Here is a 20746-nt window from a genome sequence, read left to right as displayed (position 1 = left end):
GTCTATAAATATCACCTTTCTATACAGACCACCAGTCTATAAATATCAACTTTCTATACAGACCACCTGCCTGTTAAGATCCCCTGTCTATACAGACCACCAGTCTATAAATATCAACTTTCTATACAGACCACCTGTCTATAAATATCAACTTTCTATACAGACCACCAGTCTATAAATATCAACTTTCTAATCAGACCACCAGTCTATAAATATCACCTGTCTATACAGACCACCAGTCTATAAATATCAACTTTCTATACAGACCACCTGTCTATAGGTATCACCTGTTTAGAAAGACCATCTGTCTGCCATGATCACCCGAGTATTAATATGACTTTGTTTGCTATCTCTATCCAGTGGTCTTGTATAAAGGTTTGACTGTACACAAACAACATCAGGTGAATTTTCAGTTCAATAATATTATTATTAATCTATACATCAGAAAAGTCAGCTGAATACTTGTATTTCCCTTACATACACAATTAGGTGTTATCCCAGCATAACAAACCCATGTAAATAACACTGATCAATACATCTACAGCACACACACAGGCTTACACACATAGGGAGATATTAGCCAGGTGGCATATGAACTAGTAGTTAGCGCCTGATAAGGCAGCTCCTGCAAATTCCTCATCATTGTATTGGTTAATGTATATGGTATTGATTGTATAAATTGTATATCTATGTACTGTAAAGCGCTTTAGAGTGGCCTGTTCTAGCTAGATAGGGCGCTATATCAAATGCTGTATATTTATTTATTTTATTTATTCATTAAAATATATGTATATGTACTTGACCACATCTTAGGTACCCAAATAAAAATCAATTTTTTATCTAAAAACTTATTACAATTAGCAGTAAACAACTGTTAATAATTCTGCATGTACAACAACAAAGTGTTTCTAAAATTTCATAACAATTGAAAAACTTAAATATATAGTAAGTGAAGTGAAAGTTGAAATATGAATAAAATTGAGTTAAGATAAAATCTATTAATGGTCAAACATCAATCATGCAAGTCGTAAGGAAACTACATTGTAACAGACACAAGTATTAACAACCATACAATGTAAATGAGGGAGTCCAGCTCTGTACATGCTCTTTTTACAGCCTTTTATAAATGTTAACAAGCACAACTGTTTTTGAAAAGAAGTAAGGATTTTTCCTGTATTTATCTATTACCAGGTAATAAACAAAGGTCTGCTCTTTGATATGGTTGCCTGATCCCTTGAATAACATTTTTACACAATTGCTTTCACGGAAATCCATGATTATCATGTAAATTATCGTCTGGAACGTTAATTCATTATCATTTATTTGAAGTTTTGTAAACATGACTACAATGAGACCTGAATATGTGAGGACACACATTTGTTTGGATAAAAAGCTGACAGCTTACAATTTACAAGGTTACATCCCTTTGTGAAAATGTGGATTATATGTATATATGTCACCAGAAAACTGTTTCCTAGGTATAGTTTGAGTAATAAATTTAAAATATGATTTATATAGTTACATATTTATAAAATGATTTATATAGTCTGAGTTATAAAAAATAAAATAAAAAAAATATAATGTTCATTAATAATGTACAATATATTATTAATACATCATATTTTGATTAATCATGTAGACTATCTGGCATGTTATTTGTAGTCAGTACGGCATATCTATGGAGCTACCACCAGAAATAAAGTACAATAGCCTATTGTATAAACCCAATTTTGACCTGATCATTAACAAATGAACTAATGAGGGCAATAGCAAGATATAGCAGACTGTTGTTTGTCTGTAGAACTGTATACAACATGTATAGCTCTGTCAAAATGTTCAAATAGACTTCCCTACAATACTAGGCCTTCCAGACCGTTGGAGTTTAATAGGAACAGAAAGATCATAATTCTCTTTATCTAACATGAATTTTCTTTTTGCTTTTAAAGAGATTATATAAATGTTTCAAGAAGATGATTTATGTTTTATTTTGCTATAATATGATATTCCCTTAAGATCCTTTTTTTCCCCAAGAAATTTAACTTTTCCTGATAAATTTTCTGTCATTTTTAAATACACTTTCATAACAAGTGTACTTAATGAAGAACTCTTCCTCTTTTTAGATTGTCTTTTCTTTACAGAAGGAGAAGGTGCCAGGAAGAAAGAGGATTCTTCAGAAATGCTACATCTTTGTTCATTAAATATCTAAAAGCTTATACTAGGGTAGATTATTAAGATATCTCTGGCAATAAAACAAGATGATTTTCTGAAACTCTTTTCTTGAGACTTAAGTTCTATTGTACCAGTATCTGAAGGTATACCAGAAATTCCATAATATACCTGATTCAATAATTATGATAAGACCATGCATACTTTTTGAGAAGTCAAATAACAGAACCGTACAAAAGCATTTTACCCACTAGAAGAGCCGATTAAAAAGTACATTCATATAATACATGCTTATTCACATTTCAAAATATGCATCTCAATTAATTAAAAAAAAAGCGACGAAAAAAAGATGTACAGCATTAAAACTAGTTTAAATCATTCAAAATCACAATTTTGTTTTAGTTTTCTGAAGGTAGATTTGTGAAAACAACACAATGACCAACAATATCAACAATACACAAAACTAGAAATGTTTAAAAGTGTTTTAAAAATTGAAACATTAAATTATAACATTCGTACGATCAAACCTACGAATAAAGAAACAAGAAAATGCAATCATGTAACTTGATCATCAAGATCAACAAAACAACAAAGAAACACACACATATTCAGACGTGCTTGTAAAATGTGTTTTTTTCTCAGAATTAATTTGTTCAAACTTGATGTTAATCATAAAACACTCATATGCAATTTTTTTTTTATCTAATATGCACAAAAAGCACAGAAGTCATCGGAAACTAGCCAACCAAAGCAAACCGAGATAAGATGGTGAGTGTGAAATCAGACCTATATCCTGTGGCCTGCAGGGGGAATCAGCCCATGGCGATTGAAATGTGCTGTACAGATTTCTGGAAAAGTCATAGGAACCAATCTTATAGCAAGACAACAGAATATTTAGGTTACAGCCTGTCATCATTGTAAACAAACGTCTCCCCTTGGCAACAGAACTCCATCAAGCTCTAAGATCTCTCAAAATAAATCGAGAGACCACTCCCATCAAGCTCTTGGAAATTGCTCAACTTGGCAAGGGAGATCACTCCGTCAAGCTACAGGGAAGGTGAGAAAGGTACATTGTACAATACAAATATGCTAACCTATATCTTGTGGTCTGCAGGGCAGGTCTACCCAGGGGGACTGAAATGTACTGTATAAGTTTCTGCAAGAATTGAAAGTAACAGGTTATGATAACAAAACAGTCAATGTGATATTATTGAATAATATTGAATTAAGCCATCTGCTCCATAACATTAAAAATTAAAAAAGAAATTTAGGATCCCTGTACCGATGTCAAAAACTGTAAATTAGGATTAGAATCTGTTTTCCTGCATTACTATAGCCTTAACAAATCATTTCTGAATAAAACAACCCAACAACATGATTACATCTAAGGGGATTTTTATGAAAAATAATAATGATAAAATATACAAAATATAATCGACAAGAATGTTCTGAGTGAAAAAAAGTCAGCGGGGCTAGACCAGGATTTAAACCGCAGACTTCAGATTGATATACCATCGCTGTAACTGACTGAGCTACCTGGTCAACAGAAGTGTACTTGCCCAAATGTTCTATACTTATAGCCAGACAGAAGTTGAAGGGAGATTACTGTATACAGAAAAAACAGCAGTGCAGTGGCACAGGGATCCTTGAATGAGTAATGAAACTATCTGCATTTAAAATAGGTAAATTTCTCATGTAAAAACAATAAATGAAATGAAATCATCTATCTATAATACATTTTGTTGTAAGGTCCAAAATCTAAAATTCTTGAATCTGCATGCGTAAAGCATTTCAAAGTGGCTTATGTTAGCTAGATAGAGTGCTATATCAAATGTTGTATATTATTATTATTATTATAACCATTAAACAAATTACCTGGTAGGACCAAGATATTTTCAGAACCTGATTGACTTACCAGCAAATTCACGTAAACATTTAACTAATATATATATACATAATCATTGCAAATCATAACTAAAGAGGTACAGAGAGTACAAACGTGGAGCCCTCTCAGATAGTATAGATCAACTTTAGACATTCATGTAGTATAACATTACTAACCAGGCATTTACTTTAAATATTCATATTTTTCGCATTGAGTAAAAATAGTGCGAAAATATCCACACATGTATACTTATCATTACATTATTAAGATTATATATATATATATATAGATTTCTGAACCATTGATTGCCGTTGTAAAATTTTCCACACCATGAGTAACAACACAAATATACAGTATAATATTTTTAAAATCCCAATTTTACACTCAGACTACGGTAAGTGCGAGGGTGTCTTAATCAGAAGTTTTGAACCTTTTAATTTGCCAATGCAGCAAAAAGCATTATTTATGTTATCTCATTAACCCATCTACTCCTCAATCTGGAGGAACCATCATCCAATAAATGGCTTGATGGATAGGTTTACCATTTTCTAATTTAAAATTTTCCTGGGAATCCAAGCATTTTAAACTCCAGCCCCTTAAGCTGCTAACTACAATGTTCAGGTCACTGGAAATGTCAAAAACAAAGCATGATATCCTGAACAGATTTTGAGCTGCTAGGCATCCTGGACCATTGATTGATAGGTAATATATTTTTAAAATATTAAAACAGAAATTTATTATTAAACAAGATACACAAATGATAACAACTTACTCGGGTGAGTTGAGATTTAAACCCAACGTCGTCAAGTCGATGCCAGGTGCTAGTGCCACTAAATTTGGGTCGTTTTCTGCTGCACGGATGAAAGTTAACAGTCCTACGATGCCGAACTGGTCAGTTACCATGCCGGTGGGTATATTTGACACTGTACCTGTACATAAGTAAATAGGACAATGATAAGATAGAACATCTTTCTGTGAATAAATCTGACATATAATAATAGTGGTCAGTGTAGGAAATAAGCTGCCACAAATTTTGCGAGTGATTATGTTCCACCAAAGACACCTACCTCATATAAACCTGAATTTCATTATTCAACTTCCGAAATAACAAGTAAAACAAGGGACTCGCATAAATACACCCTTCACACCCCCAAAATTCTCGTCAAATGTGACCTTTGACCTTTTAGTTATGAAAGATGACCCCAAAATTCAATGAAGCGTAGAACTTTGTGTTACCAAACAATGGTGTATACACCCTGTTAAAGGGATTCACGAGATATGTTGTACTTCAAAAGTGTTAACCAGTGACTTTTGACTCCTTTTACCTCGACAAATGACTATCAAAATCTATCTAGGAATAGAGCTTGATGTTACCATTGTACCACCATACAATGGTATAAACTGAATTAATAAGGGTTTTGTTGTGAGATTTCTTGTACACAACCTGTTTACTTCAAAAGTGGTCATGTTCTAAATCTGTTGAGTGGTTCTGGAGATATCTTGTAGACAAAAAAAATATTTCAAAAGAGGTGTTAATGGTTGATATATAATATTAATCAGTTAGGTCTCTGTTGAAAACTCTGCTTACCATCTGGGTGTGTCTGTATCCCCCGCTTTGATTGGGCGTTGTTAGACTTGTCACCTGGAAACTTTCCATCCTTACTGACAGCCTGCTCATATGTGCCTGTTGCTACACTTGTTGGCTGTCAAACACAAAACCAATATATACATATTCATACTTTTGTTTAATTTCAAAAATACTGAGTGTGATTCAATCATTTTTTTTTTTTTAAATAGGCAGACATTTTTTTTTTACAGATTTCTTGAAAAGTAAAGCATTGAGAGCAATCCATTATCTCTAATCACAGAAAATATTAGATTGCAAAATTAACAACAGGTCATAACTCGGTATATTATTGAACCCTAGATCCAATTTTAGTTTTAGACCCTTTTCAATTTTAATTTGTCAATTGGTGGAGACAGTCATATGGGTCGTATGTCTTGGAAATAATGATGTATAGTGAACAAATGGCCATAACTTAGCATTTAGTTGGATGAGAAACCTGATTTGAGTGTGAAGCATTCTGCCAAACCCAAGAGGAATCCACACACAAAAATGCCCTAATCAAAATTGTACGTGGCTGATAAGAGAGAGATGGGCGGACTACAAACTGAAGGTTCCCTGTGGTGGTACATGTGGGGGACTGATGGGCAGACTACAAACTGAAGGTTCCCTGTGGTGGTACATGTAGGGGACTGATGGGGGGACTACAAACTGAAGGGTCCCTGTGGTAGTACATGTGGGGGACTGATGGGCAGACTACAAACTGAAGGTTTCCTGTGGTGGTACATGTGGGGGACTGATGGGCAGACTACAAACTGAAGGTTCCCTGTGGTGGTACATGTAGGGGACTGATGGGTGGACTACAAACTGAGGGTTCCCTGTGGTAGTACATGTGGGGGACTGATGGGCAGACTACAAACTGAAGGTTCCCTGTGGTGGTACATGTGGGGGACTGATGGGCAGACTACAAACTGAAGGTTCCCTGTGGTAGTACATGTGGGGGACTGATGGGTGGACTACAAAATGAAGGTTCCCTGTGGTGGTACATGTGGGGGGGACTGATGGGTGGACTACAAAATGAAGGTTCCCTGTGGTGGTACATGTTGGGGACTGATGGGCAGACTACAAACTGAAGGTTCCCTGTGGTGGTACATGTGGGGGGACTGATGGGGGGACTACAAAATGAAGGTTCCCTGTGGTGGTACATGTGGGGGGCTGATTTTGGGGGACTACAAACTGAAGGTTCCCTGTGGTGGTACATGTAGGGGACTGATGGGTGGACTACAAACCGAAGGTTCCCTGTGGTGGTACATGTAGGGGACTGATGGGTGGACTACAAACCGAAGGTTCCCTGTGGTGGTACATGTGGGGGGCTGATTTTGGGGGACTACAAACTGAAGGTTCCCTGTGGTGGTACATGTGGGGGAACTGATGGGTGGACTACAAACTGAAGGTTCCCTGTGGTAGTACATGTGAAGGGACTGATGGGCAGACTACAAACTGAAGGTTCCCTGTGTTGGTACATGTGGGGGGACTGATGGGTGGACTACAAACTGAAGGTTCCCTGTGGTAGTACATGTGGGGGACTGATGGTTGGACTACACACTGAAGGTTCCCTGTGGTAGTACATGTGGGGGGACGGATGGGTGGACTACAAACTGAAGGTTCCCTGGGGTGGTACATGTGGGGGGGCTGATGGGTGAACTACATACTGAAGGTTCCCTGTGGTAGTACATGTGGGGGACTGATGGGTGGACTACAAACTGAAGGTTCCCAGTGGTAGTACATGTGGGGGGACTGATGGGTGGACTAAAAACTGAAGGTTCCCTGGGGTGGTACATGTGGGGGGCCTGATGGGTGGACTACAAACTGAAGGTTCCCAGTGGTAGTACATGTGGGGGGACTGATGGGTGGACTAAAAACTGAAGGTTCCCTGGGGTGGTACATGTGGGGGGCCTGATGGGTGGACTACAAACTGAAGGTTCACTGTGGTAGTACATGTGGGGGGACTGATGGGTGGACTACAAACTGACGGTTCCCTGGGGTGGTACATGTGGGGGGGGCTGGCGGGTGAACTACATACTGAAGGTTCCCTGTGGTAGTACATGTGGGGGACTGATGGGCGGACTACAAACTGAAGGTTCCCTGTGGTGGTACATGAGGGGGACTGATGGGTGGACTACAAACTGACGGTTCCCTGGGGTGGTACATGTGGGGGGGACTGATGGACGGACTGCAAACTGAAGGTTCCCTGGGGTGGTACATGTGGGGGGGGCTGGCGAGGGAACTACATACTGAAGGTTCCCTGTGGTAGTACATGTCCTGAGGTAGTACATGTGGGGGACTGATGGTTGGACTACAAAATGAAGGTTCCCTGTGGTAGTACATGTGGGGGACTGATGGTTGGACTACAAAATGAAGGTTCCCTGTGGTGGTACATGTGGGGGACTGATGGGGGGACTAAAAACTGAAGGTTCCCTGTGGTAGTATATGTGGGGGACTGATGGGTGGACTACAAACTGACGGTTCCCTGGGGTGGTACATGTGGGGGGGGCTGGCGAGTGAACTACATACTGAAGGTTCCCTGTGGTAGTACATGTCCTGAGGTAGTACATGTGGGGGACTGATGGTTGGACTACAAACTGAGGTTCCCTGTGGTAGTACATGTTGGGGACTGATGGGTGGACTACAAACTGAAGTTTCCCTGTGGTAGTACATGTGGGGGGACTGATGGGTGGACTAAAAACTGAAGGTTCCCTGGGGTGGTACATGTGGGGGGGACTGATGGACGGACTGCAAACTGAAGGTTCCCTGGGGTGGTACATGTGGGGGGCCTGATGGGTGGACTACAAACTGAAGGTTCCCAGTGGTAGTACATGTGGGGGGACTGATGGGTGGACTAAAAACTGAAGGTTCCCTGGGGTGGTACATGTGGGGGACTGATGGGTGGACTACATACTGAAGGTTCCCTGTGGTAGTACATGTGGAGGGACTGATGGGCAGACTACAAACTGAAGGTTCCCTGTGGTGGTACATGAGGGGGACTGATGGGTGGACTACAAACTGAAGGTTCCCTGTGGTAGTTTATGTGGGGGACCAGTAAACTTACTGTTTTCCGGGCTCCTTCACCGGCTGAACTTGATGGAGGATCTACAAAAAAAGAATCAGCATTGAAATAAATTTCTCTGACTTCAACTCCATCAAAATGTTGTCATCTTCTATTTTCAAATACAATTTATGTACCTTCCGGTATATAATAAGTTTGTTGTCCACTTATGAAAGAAAGGCTGAGATATGCTCTGGAAACCAAAGTCAGCATGTACAGACAGTTGCATGGACAAAGTGAAAACTACATACCCCCGACTTTGGTTAAAAAAGTTACTCGAATATACAATCATACATTTCAGCCCCAAATCACACCAACAAATAGATCTAAACAGTGATTCCATTGCTTCAAACATTAAAAGATAACTTTTTGGTAAGCAGTTTGTGTGTTTGCCTCAACTCACTCTGGGCGCCGGGTAACGCTGGGAAGTCCTCCTGTTGTATCTGGAACTCTGGTGTCTGATCCATTACAGGTTTACTCACCATGCCCACTAAAACATAAACATAAGATTACCAGCATCAGGACAATCTTACCCCGCCTTCAATGGACCAAACTACCCGGACATCATATAATCTTGATATTTAATTTTGTTACCATCAGGCTCAAATTTATTAAAAAATATGGACTTAAAACTGTTTTTATAGGAAACGATTTTTTTCATATTATTATATTTTATGATTCATTTGATTATCAATATTTGGCAATTATCGAAAACAATTTGCTATTCATTTTGTTTGCACTGTTTCATTATATAGCCAAATTTATATGCATGCAATAATTGTGTAATGACATATTAAACAAGATAACTATTTCAACAAAATATCAACCAAATTTAAATAAAATTTTCAAAGCAAAACTCAAAATATTAAAACAGAAATGAAGAAAAAGCGAAGAAATAAATGTTGAAATAAGTCTCACGAAATTCAATTGAATTTTACGAAAAAAATGAATTTTGAAAATTTATGATAGATTTCGTCCTCACATGAAGGACAGTAAGACAATAGACAGAAGCAGTCATTAATTTTTAAGTAAAATTCTGCTCAAGAATATCAATTGCAGCAAAAATCATGAACAAAAATTCAATTCAGATTGAATTCAAAACAAATCAAAACAATGTCTCACAAAATAATTCAATTGAACTTCAAAAGAAGATTGATAATAAAAAAAGAACTCAAATGTATGTGTACCAAACATTTGGCTTAAAATGAAACTGACATTTACCGTAATTTCTTGCAGCCGGAATCGGATTTGAGGGCATGTTGTTTCTGTTGCCTAGGGTCGGAAATTCAGACAGGTCTAGCCCAGGCTGTGAGGAGTCATCAGTGCCAAAAACTGCGAAAAGAAAATACCGGAAATAATTTAGAACGAATAGAAAAATATATAATTACTACATGAAAATACAAATCATCACTTTGACTTTAAAGAAGGTGATTATGCAATATGAAATGAGTGTAGTCAACCATATATGTTGTCAAAAGACAAAAGAAAAATATTCATCCTTAAAAAACCCAACAAAAAGAACAATTTCAACTAGTCCTAGCACAAATTTATAAAATTTGTGTTCCATCCAGCATTTTAGTGCAGAATTTCAAATATGTGGAGTCCTAGGTAAACAACAAGAGGCCCAGAGGGCCTGTATTGCTCACCTGAATATTATCATAAGATTTTAGTCCTTTGAAATGTTGTTGACCTCTGTGACCTTTAAAGTAGGTTGAGGTCATTATTTGATTATTCAAAAGAAGTTGTTTGATGATTTTTTTTACATAATTGACACCTGTGACCTTGAAAGTAGGTTAAGGTCATTTTCATTCACAAACTTTGTCAGGCTCTATCTCAGGAAGCCAACAGCCAAACATGAAGGTTCTATACCTTTTAGTTCTTCAAAAGAAGTCGTTTAAAGAGTTTGACACATTTGACCATTATGACCTTGAAAGTAGGTCAGTCATTTTCATTCTCAAACTTTGTTGGGCTCTATCCCATGGAGCCATCAGCCAAATATAAAGATTCTATATCTTTTAGTTCTTCAAAAGATGTCGTTTAAAGAGTTTGACATATTTGACTGTTGTATTTTTTATTACAGAAATAAATCTCAAGACAATTTCAAGGTGTTCACTGTATTTAGTGGTTCAACTGCATATTTTTCTTCCTTTTTTGGAATAATATCGTTTTCTTCCCTCTTCTATGTTTCTCCCGAAGCACAAATGAATCACTGAAAATCCAATCGGCTCCTGTGTCATCCTCGATATCCAGGGGTTACGCTCACTTTCGCTCTCTGCTTTCCTGGAATATGTCATAGCAAAATTGAAAGCTCGGTGTGTCCCACCTTGTTGATGAGACAAGAAGACTAGTCTGATCCTGTGATGTACATCAGAAGAATGTTGCGGTCAACTAACGGTAGAAATTAACAGGCTTTTAAGTCTGGCATCTCTCCTTTGTAATCTTCAAAGGACAGGTATAATAACCCAGCGATTTTTTTTTTTACCCGAGACCAATCAAACAGCTATCTTCTTGCCTTCAGTTTTGCTATGACATATTTCAGGAGTGCAGAGCTAAAAGTGAGCGTAACCCCTGGATATCGAGGATGCTCCTGTATGTGCTAAATGACTTACTTTGTCGACTACTTTGTCCAAAGTTGTAATTATTGTTGATACTTGACAGGGGGGTACTTGAGCTGTAACAACAAACAAACAGTTAATATAATTATCAACAATTTAAAAAGTTTCAAAGTTTTTCAATATTTACATGAAACATGGATATCTGACTTACTTGGGGAGACCTGACTATCAAAGAGCTTGTTTCTGTATATGTTTTACTTGGAGAGACCAGACTGTCCCTTGGTTTGTTTCTGTATATCTGACTTACTTGGGGAGACCAGACTGTTCCTGGGTTTGTTTCAGTATATCTGACTTACTTTGGAGACAAGGCTGTCCCAGGGCTTAATTCTGTATATTTAAATTACTTGGGGAGACCAGACTGTCACTGGGCTCAATTCTGTTTATTTAACTTACATGGGGAGACCAGACTGTCCCAGGGCTTGTTTCTGTCTATCTGACTTACTTTGAAGACAAGACTGTCCCAGGGCTCAATTCTGTATATTTGACTTACTTGGGGAGACCAGACTGTCCCTGGGCTCAATTCTGTATATCTGACTTACTTGGGGAGACCAGACTGTCCCTGGGTTTGTTTCAGTATATCTGACTTACTTTGGAGACGAGGCTGTCCCAGGGCTTAATTCTGTATATTAAACTTACTTGGGGAGACCAGACTGTCCCAGGGCTCAATTCTGTATATTTAACTTACTTGAGGAGACCAGACTGTCCCAGGGCTCAATTCTGTATATTAAACTTACTTGGGGAGACCAGACTGTCCCAGGGCTCAATTCTGTATATTTAATTTACTTGGGGAGACCAGACTTTCCCAGGGCTCAATTCTGTATATTTAACTTACTTTGGGAGACCAGACCAGTCTGTCTGAGGGCTTGTTTCTGTATATCTCACTTACTTTGATGACAAGGCTGTCCTAGGGGTCATTTCTGTATATCTAACTTACTTTGGGAGACCAAACTGTCCCAGGGCTCATTTCTGTATATCTAACTTCCTTGGGGAGACCAGACTGTCCCTGGGTTTGTTTCTGTATATTTGACTTACTTGGGGAGACCAGACTGTCCCTGGGCTCATTTCTGTATATCGGACTTACTTTGGGAGACCATACTGTCGCTGGGTTTCTTTCTGTATATCTAACTTACTTGGGGAGACCAGACTGTCCCTGGGCTCAATTCTGTATATCTAACTTACTTGGGGAGACCAGACTGTCCCAGGGCTTAATTCTGTATATCTAACTGACTTGGGGAGACCAGACTGTCCCAGCGCTCATTTCTGTATATCTGACTTACTTCGGGAGACCAGTCTGTCCCTGGGTTCGCTTCTGAATATCTGACTCACTTTGGAAAGACCAGACTGTCCCAGGAATGTATCTGACTTTCTTTGGAGACCAGACTGTCCAAGGGCTTGTTCCTGTATATTTGACTTACTGAAGGAGACCATATTGCCCCTTGGTTAGTTTCTGAATATTTGTCTTACTTGGGGAGACCAGATTGTCCCAGGGCTTGTTTCTGTATATTTGACTTACTTGGGGAGACCAGATTGTCCCAGGGCTTGCTTCTGTATATTTGTCTTACTTGTGTAAACCAGATTGTTGGAGGGCTTGTTTCTGTATATCTTACTCCCTTGGGGAGACCAGACTGTCCCTGGGCTTGTTCCTGTATACCTGACTTACTTTGGGAGATCAGACTGTCCCTGGGCTCATTTTTGTATATCTAACTTACTTGGGGAGACCAGACTGTCCCAGCGCTCATTTCTGTATATCAGACTTACTTGGGGAGACCAGATTGTCCCAGGGCTCGTTTCTGTAGATTAGATAATGACTGGCTGCCCTGGTTTTGATTCATGACACTTCTTTGTCCACCGATTGCAGAAATCACATTCCTGAGGAAAAATATGCTTATTCATTGAAACTGACAACATTTATCATATCATGTCAAAGAGATACTTAAATTACATTGATAATCTTAATGTACATTGATTTTCATCTAACAAATACCTAGATATTTAATCTAGTATTTACGTCTTTTAACTCATACCTAGATATTTAATCTAGTATTTACGTCTATTCATACTCATAACAGAACACACTATGCAAAATTGCTACATCATATCAAAGCAAAATGCTGTCGATATCTAAACACATGTTTTTATGAGAAACATCATAAAGGGACCTGTAGGACTGTTGGAATCATTTGATCAACGATTTCTGCATACCTGTTTGGTGAGGGTTGCTGAGGAGGCTGTTGAAGATTCATTGGAAAATTAGGGTTCATACTGGTGGGAGTGACATGCCCCTGACTTGTGCCCCTAAACTGTGGCCCCGTCACACCAGACACCGGGCCCCTCGGTTGTAGGGCATAGTTGTTCAGACCTGAGAGTAGAAAACAAATACATAGATTAGGCAAACAATTTGTGATTATTAAAACGACAATGATAAGACTGACACTGCCCAAGTAATCTCTTTGTGTTGCTTACTAACTCTTTATTGACAGATTCCACAATAACCTGGTATGTTTTTCATGTCAAATATAATATAATTATGTGGAGAGAAAATATTGCTGGTGTCAGTACTGTGCTTTCCTCATGCCATTAGTCATTAGTCTGAGAAAAATGAATGATGAATGGTGGATGTATGTATTAAGTGAAATTTTACATCTCCTGTATCTTAAAAGCAATTAAAGATAAAAAAACAACAACATGTTAAGTAAAGTGTACATGTCTTTTTCATAGGATTTTGCATTTTGTGATGCTATTTACAGATAAAATTAAATACCTCCTTGATTATAAAAGTTGTTTCCAAATCCACTCGAGAGTTGTGAAGGTGACTGTGAATTCATTACCTGCAGAAAAAAATTCACAGGTTATAATTACATATAAAAACCTTGTTATGTCGAGAGACATTTAGGTTGTGTGAAGGGGTTTGCTGATAAATTGAGAGAGAAACAAATAAAGAACTTTGTAAGAAAAAGGGAAAAAGGGAACACTGAAACACGTTGACAGTAAGGCGGCAAATACAAGCATGGACATTACATTAAGGTTTTACTGTAAAGAGTTGTAAAGAGTTGTCTGAAGAACTTGTCTCACAGAGTTCTGACCATACCAGGTTTGGATGACCAGCATCCTACTGTGGCTAGTTATTGGTTTATGGTGAGGAAGCAAGGTATTTTACTGGTCAATATACAAGATTTGGGAATGTAAAACCTTGATATAGTCCCAAACTTACTAGAAGAAACACCATAATGGACTGAGGTGAACTAAAATTTATTTAAATTTGAAGATTTGTAAACATTTGGGACGAAAGAACCATATCAAAATTAGAATGGGATTAAACCCTGCATTTTCAGATTTGTTTGTTTTCGTCACATATCAAATCACACACAATCTTTCAAAGAAATTATAATTTACTTCAGACTAACTTGTCAGCTGTTGATACATCAAAGGTGCAGGAATTTGTACTTACATCTCTGTCGGGTCTAAATACGGAAGACTGAAGTCCGGAGGTCTGTGGGAAATACATACTTGTCTCACTGTCATCATCCTCCCCAAATAAACCCTGAAATAAACATTACGTGATACGAAATTAGGTATTTTTGTAGATGGAGGGACAGACAGACATCATCCACCATTATTTCGATAGCAACATTGGTAAAGTGTCCTTGTTTGACAAATTTCGGAAACAGTGACTTTAACCTTGACCTTTGAACCCTGACACATGAACTAATTCAAGGTATTTTCGTACTTTACCTTTGTATAAAGTGTAATCAAATATGTTAAGACACCTACATTGTTCACTTTGTAAATCTGTACATACAAATACCGGGGTTACATTTGTAACACTAACTAAGGACATTGTTCCATGGAACACAGCCGCTGTGACAGCCTGTTTGCATCTGAGGAGCTGTCTGACCTCAGAGCGTGACCTGGATGGGCAGGTCTTTAGAATCTCCGAGGGCCTGGCCGGTAAGCGGAAACTTACCCCCTCACGTCGCCCAAACACTTACTTCGTCAGTGATAGTAGATGGAAAACACCTTAACCAACCAACCAAATTGTATATCAAACCAAGACCCCCACACCTGGTATTTTCATAGGGGATCGTAACCATACCTGTCTGCTTACACTTGTACAGTACACCATTTGCTTAAATAAGGAAAGACTACATGTTTGTTTTTTACCTTCCTGGGTTTAGAAGGCTGTGATGGGTGAGGTGGCTGGTTAGGTTGTGGTGGCTGTGACGACATCCCGGACATGTTCAGATTTTTTCTCGCACCTGGCGATAATTCACCTGTTGTTTTTCTACCAAGATTATTTAAACCATATCTGTAATTATAAAAAGGTATCTATAATTACTAAACAATGCCTTCATCTGTAACTATAAATTTGTTATTATAAAATTTCAGTATACCAGAAAATTGGCACCCAGGCAAACTTTCCCCCTTCAATGGTAAAATCCATATTCACCAAGTTTTAACATCGCCCTTCACATTTAATTCCAATGTCTATTATGTTGTATTAACCCTTATTATACAGGGTGAAGAAGCTTAAGATGATAAGTAAACTGCAGCGAAAATGTTCTGGTATACAGTATGTAATTACAACAGAATACATGCTACCTGTAATTACATGATCACACCTAGCCTACAATGACTTATTACAAATCTTTACCTGTAAATTAAACTAAATTTAGTTACAAAAATATATACATACCTTGGTAATAATAACTACAGATGTTATTACAAAACTATCCATACTATTATAAACTTTGAGCTTGAAATTGTGTTTTTTCATCTTGGTATCCAATTGAGCGGTACTACCCTACATGATATACCCTCAAGTCCTATTATATACATGTACTAAAGTCTCCAGAATTCAAAAGTTAAAGTTGCAACACGCCTTGCAATGGTTTGTTATCTTTGCCATGGCCTTATTATAACCTTGCAGATATGTGATCCTGACCTAAAGGTAACAGACTTGTGAAGTTGATTGTCGTATGTGACACACCAACTTAACGTCATAATAGTTAAATGTACTATATCCAATGAAGTTTTATTAAACAATTTTCACAAATTTTACCCCCCTTGTTGTGACCTTGACCTTGAAGGTTAAAATAATTTTGAACCTAATTATATACATCATGTATGTATGTGAGACACTGTTTTTTCATAACACTTAAAATAAAAATCTGAATTTTTATCAAATATTATATAGTGGTTTGCTAGTTCCACTAGCCAGGATGACAAGCTCGGCTGTGATGCTCACATTCTCTGGACAAAACAAAACTGTAAAATTCAATGCAGTAATTAAAATGGCGACAAAATGCGTTCGGAAGCAGATTATGCCAAGCTTTAGGTCAAGAGAGAATTCAATTACAGCACTATTTAGAACAACTGAAACTGACACCTTTCATACTCATTGATTTGTGGCTGTCAAAATAATGGCATGCAAAAATATGAGTTATGATCAGACTCCTCAAGTAATAATAAAATGAAACAATGTAATATGTACATGTATGTATATTAGGTATCTGGGTCACAGTTGAGCTTAGCTTTTCAGTTGTTTATAGAAAAACATTATGACAAAAGTGTCAACAACAAAAAAGTTGCGCCATTCAATATGCATTTTTTTAACTAACAAATTATTTAATGCAAACGGAAATATAAACAAAGAGAATTGTTCCAATGTTCCTATGGCGTACAAGAATGTATATTGGGGGTGTGCCAGTTCAGCAATGTACATTGTGGGTGTGCCAGTTTAGCAATGTATATTGTGGGTGTGCCAGTTCAGCAATATATATTGTGGATGTGCCTGTTCAGCAATGTATATTGTGGGTGTGCCTGTTCAGCAATGTATATTGTGGGTGTGCCTGTTCAGCAATGTATATTGTGGGTGTGCCAGTTCAGTTATGTACATTGTGAGTGTGCCAGTTCAGTTATGTACATTGTGGGTGTGCCAGTTCAGCAATGTATATTGTGGGTGTGCCAGTTCAGCAATGTATATTGTGGGTGTGCCAGTTCAGCAATGTATATTGGGGGTGTGCCTGTTCAGCAATGTATATTGTTGGTGTGCCAGGTCAGCAATGTATATTGTTGGTGTGCCAGGTCAGCAATGTATATTGTGGGTGTGCCTGTTCAGCAATGTATATTGTGGGTGTGCTAGTTCAGCAATGTATATTGTGGGTGTGCCTGATCAGCAATGTACATTGTGGGTGTGCCAGTTCAGCAACGCACTTGAAATTTCATTTCAATAAAATAAAATTTGATAATGTACTATATTTTTGAGCGCAAAGAAATATGCATGTTTACAGTATTGCAACACTTTTTGGTTATTTTGTTTTTAATAAATAACTTGTTAATCAACATCCTTTGGGCATTTGTTACATTCTTTAGGCCTTGTTATTAATATATTTATTCAAAATACATCATCTCAAAAAAAAAGAACAAACCTCAAATATGGATATCATCACTGGTTGTGACAAGTGGTGTAAATTGAAATACAGTAATACACAGCTTGAGCATGTGATCTATCTTGAACTCTCAATATATTGTAATACATCTTGTTTTAAGTGGCAACTTCTTTAGTGAAGTTCTATCATATATTTACAAAAACATGCATCATATTTATTACTCGCTTAACCATGTGTTTATTAAAGGGGCATCACGGTGAAGTAACTTTATTTTTTGTCTTTTTTTCAAATACTACATAAACATATCAAGTGAAACACCTTATGGAAAATAACGATCGGATTTGGCTGAAATAGATTCATAAAAATGATTAAATCTAAGAAAAACATCGGTATTTCTACCTGTCTGACCTACGTTTTGTTCAGGGATTTCCCTCTACCAGCGCATGCGCATAGCACACCATTTCTTTGTAAACAAAATGACTGGCCGCGTGAAGTAAGCGAAAGAAAAGTGTTGTACCGTGTCAGCTACGAAACGAAAAGTTGCCAAATGGTCAAAAGATAGCGCAAGGAGTACGTTACGGAATCATTATTGCAGGCGGGCAGTATTCAAAGGAGAAAATAACTGCCGTAGCAGTTAGTACGGTGCATGTATTCTTCGTATACGGATAGCGGGTTAAGCTGAAATGGAATCGACAGAAATGCTAGCGCTGTTTATGTTATGAATAAATATCTAAAACTATAAAGCTCGCTAGTATCTTTGTCTGAGTTTGAACACAGATGAACTTAGTTCAATATGTTAATGTGCATGTATTGGAGAGAGTTTACTTTGTGTTTCTATAATTATACAGTGGTTTATGCGAAAGGAAGGATAAGTGACTGGTTAGTTTGATTTTGCCATGAGGCCCTCCAAGGGATAACTTGTGATGGCCCACGGCGTATTTTCTGGGTCACCGAGATACGTTTTATCTAAGTCCGTGGTTTTACATAATTTATAATATTACCGGGTTCAATAAAATGGTATGATTTAAATATATTGCTGAATTAAATGATTATTTTTGTTTTTACATGCAAGATTTAAATTAGTACTAATATGAATACCCGGCCTCCTCTGCCCCGGCAATATAAAAAAAAAACCCAGAAAGGTTTGTCCCTTGGTGTAGGGAAGGTGTTTAGCCCCGTACCATCTGTACCGGCTACATTTCCGATACTAAATTCAATATATATCTAAATATATCTACTTCATGATTATGTCTATTATCATTGTTGACATTTAATTGTAAATGTATGACGGGAGAAGGCTGTGATAAATTGTAAAAACTTGTGCCCCATCCCTTGTTTAATTTTATTGGCAACAAATTTATGTTTAAAGCTAAATAAATTTAAATTCTGAACATTGGCAAGTGTGCAATTAACTTCTAATGATGAATAATTTCTGTTCAATAAGTTTGAATACGGACTCGGAAATCATATAACTTGGTTTCATAGTGCGGTAAGAGGTTGCAGTTGCCTGACAGGCCCCTCTCTGGGGGCCCCTTTGGAAACCGTTTCATCTCGCTCGCACAACTTCTGTTTACTGCCTAGTCAGGTGACGTTATCGGCGCTAATTTTAGCAGGGCTTTCCCGAACAATTCAAGTGGTCAAACTGGACATTTGGAATGACTATGAATATGGGGATAGCGAGGTAACATAAGTGGAAGTACATACAATACATACATTCATTAAAAAAAAAAAACCTTTTCACGTGATGTCCCTTTAATTGACATTATGAAAAATTCTAGACAAAGTTCATGAAGCATCACATTATCAAAGCAATAAAGGTAAAACATTCCACCAAATACCACAGAAGTATACACTAGTCATATGAATGTACTGAAACAGATTCATATCACCAAAATCTACGCATGGAAATTCTCTTTAACTAAGTCTCTTGAAAATTGTTTTATGTAAAATACTACAGATTTCTTGCAATCTTGCTTTAGCAAAAAAAATGTTGTTTCCATTCCTATTCACGATGAGCTTATCATAACGAAAAGGAATGGAAACACCAGCTTGCAAACTTGTGTATCACTCTGTGTGTTTGTGTTGATATATGTGTAAAGGATTTCCGTACGATAAGGACAATTTTGCAATCAGTCCTTTATGTAAAAATACATATTACGCATAAGAACGATTAACATCACACAAACTAAAGCTTAGTGTCCTACAGTATCCAACATTTCAACTTAGACCGCAAAGATGAGTCTTAATAATGAAAATACTTTGTTAAAGTATTCAGCGACCCTACATCAAGACAAGTGCTTAAATTCAGGTGTCAAGCTGTTTTGCCGAAATGGTGACATGAAGCAGAGAGAATATTATATAGCTGGGACTGAAACCAGGGCAGTCATGATTGTTTGTGATATTTCTACAAGTATATCTAGTTTCCATACCTGTATGCAAACTAGTCCAAGGTTAAAAACTTTCAATTTACAGGTAATAACATACCACTATGCAAAACTGAATGAGACAACCTGTCTATGTACTGTATTAAGACTAGCTGGTTATTATGACCAGATCAAGAATTCAAAATAATAAGTCTGAAGCTGTATATGGGGCCTGTATCACTCATCTGTCTTTAATTATTTGTTATATTATCTGACTTAGAAAAGGAGTTGCAAATATTTGACAATTCGAGACCTTGGTAGCCATCTTGATTTTCTTGATGAACTTTTTATTCATTGCCAGGTACATTTTTATGTCTCTAATCCCGGGCAAATAAGATTTTCTACCAATCCAAATAACTTTGGATCTTCAAAATCAGCATATATGTGTGTAACTTTTGACATGAAGCTCTGAGATTTTATTTTATCCTGAGGGCTATAAATGATCCAGGTGATTTGTGCAGGTGTACATATAATGTACAGCTGTCTGGACAGTACAGATACATGTGCATTGTTTATATCACATCGCACAGCTTATGGTGTAACTACCGCTATGTGACTTCTATGAAATATAGTGAGAGACTAACAAAATTAACCTGAC

At 37.4% G+C, this 20746-nt stretch overlaps 1 protein-coding gene across 5 annotated transcripts in view; it reads right to left on the bottom strand.

The window, feature by feature from the left end:
* LOC110458273 (CCR4-NOT transcription complex subunit 2-like) overlaps window positions 1–20746 on the bottom strand; it is a 29887-nt gene that overhangs the window by 4624 nt on the left and 4517 nt on the right. For 3 of the 5 annotated variants that reach the window (XM_021509900.1, XM_021509902.1, XM_021509904.1), the window contains 12 exons: window positions 15498–15642; window positions 14785–14877; window positions 14098–14164; window positions 13539–13695; window positions 13095–13205; window positions 11331–11392; window positions 9937–10053; window positions 9125–9211; window positions 8725–8765; window positions 5640–5754; window positions 4824–4980; window positions 3261–3322 (listed from right to left, as the gene is read on the bottom strand). In XM_021509900.1, the coding sequence (XP_021365575.1) occupies window positions 3261–3322; window positions 4824–4980; window positions 5640–5754; window positions 8725–8765; window positions 9125–9211; window positions 9937–10053; window positions 11331–11392; window positions 13095–13205; window positions 13539–13695; window positions 14098–14164; window positions 14785–14877; window positions 15498–15642 (1214 nt within the window). Of the gene's footprint in view, window positions 1–2952; window positions 3015–3260; window positions 3323–4823; window positions 4981–5639; window positions 5755–8724; window positions 8766–9124; window positions 9212–9936; window positions 10054–11330; window positions 11393–13094; window positions 13206–13538; window positions 13696–14097; window positions 14165–14784; window positions 14878–15497; window positions 15643–20746 lie in introns of all 5 variants that reach the window. The other 2 variants (XM_021509901.1, XM_021509903.1) reach the window with 2 other exon arrangements.

This window comes from Mizuhopecten yessoensis, unplaced genomic scaffold (assembly GCF_002113885.1).
Source record: "Mizuhopecten yessoensis strain PY_sf001 unplaced genomic scaffold, ASM211388v2 scaffold9525, whole genome shotgun sequence".
NCBI classification, from domain to species: Eukaryota; Metazoa; Mollusca; class Bivalvia; order Pectinida; family Pectinidae; genus Mizuhopecten; species Mizuhopecten yessoensis.
This window is presented reverse-complemented; position numbering and strand designations above follow the sequence as displayed.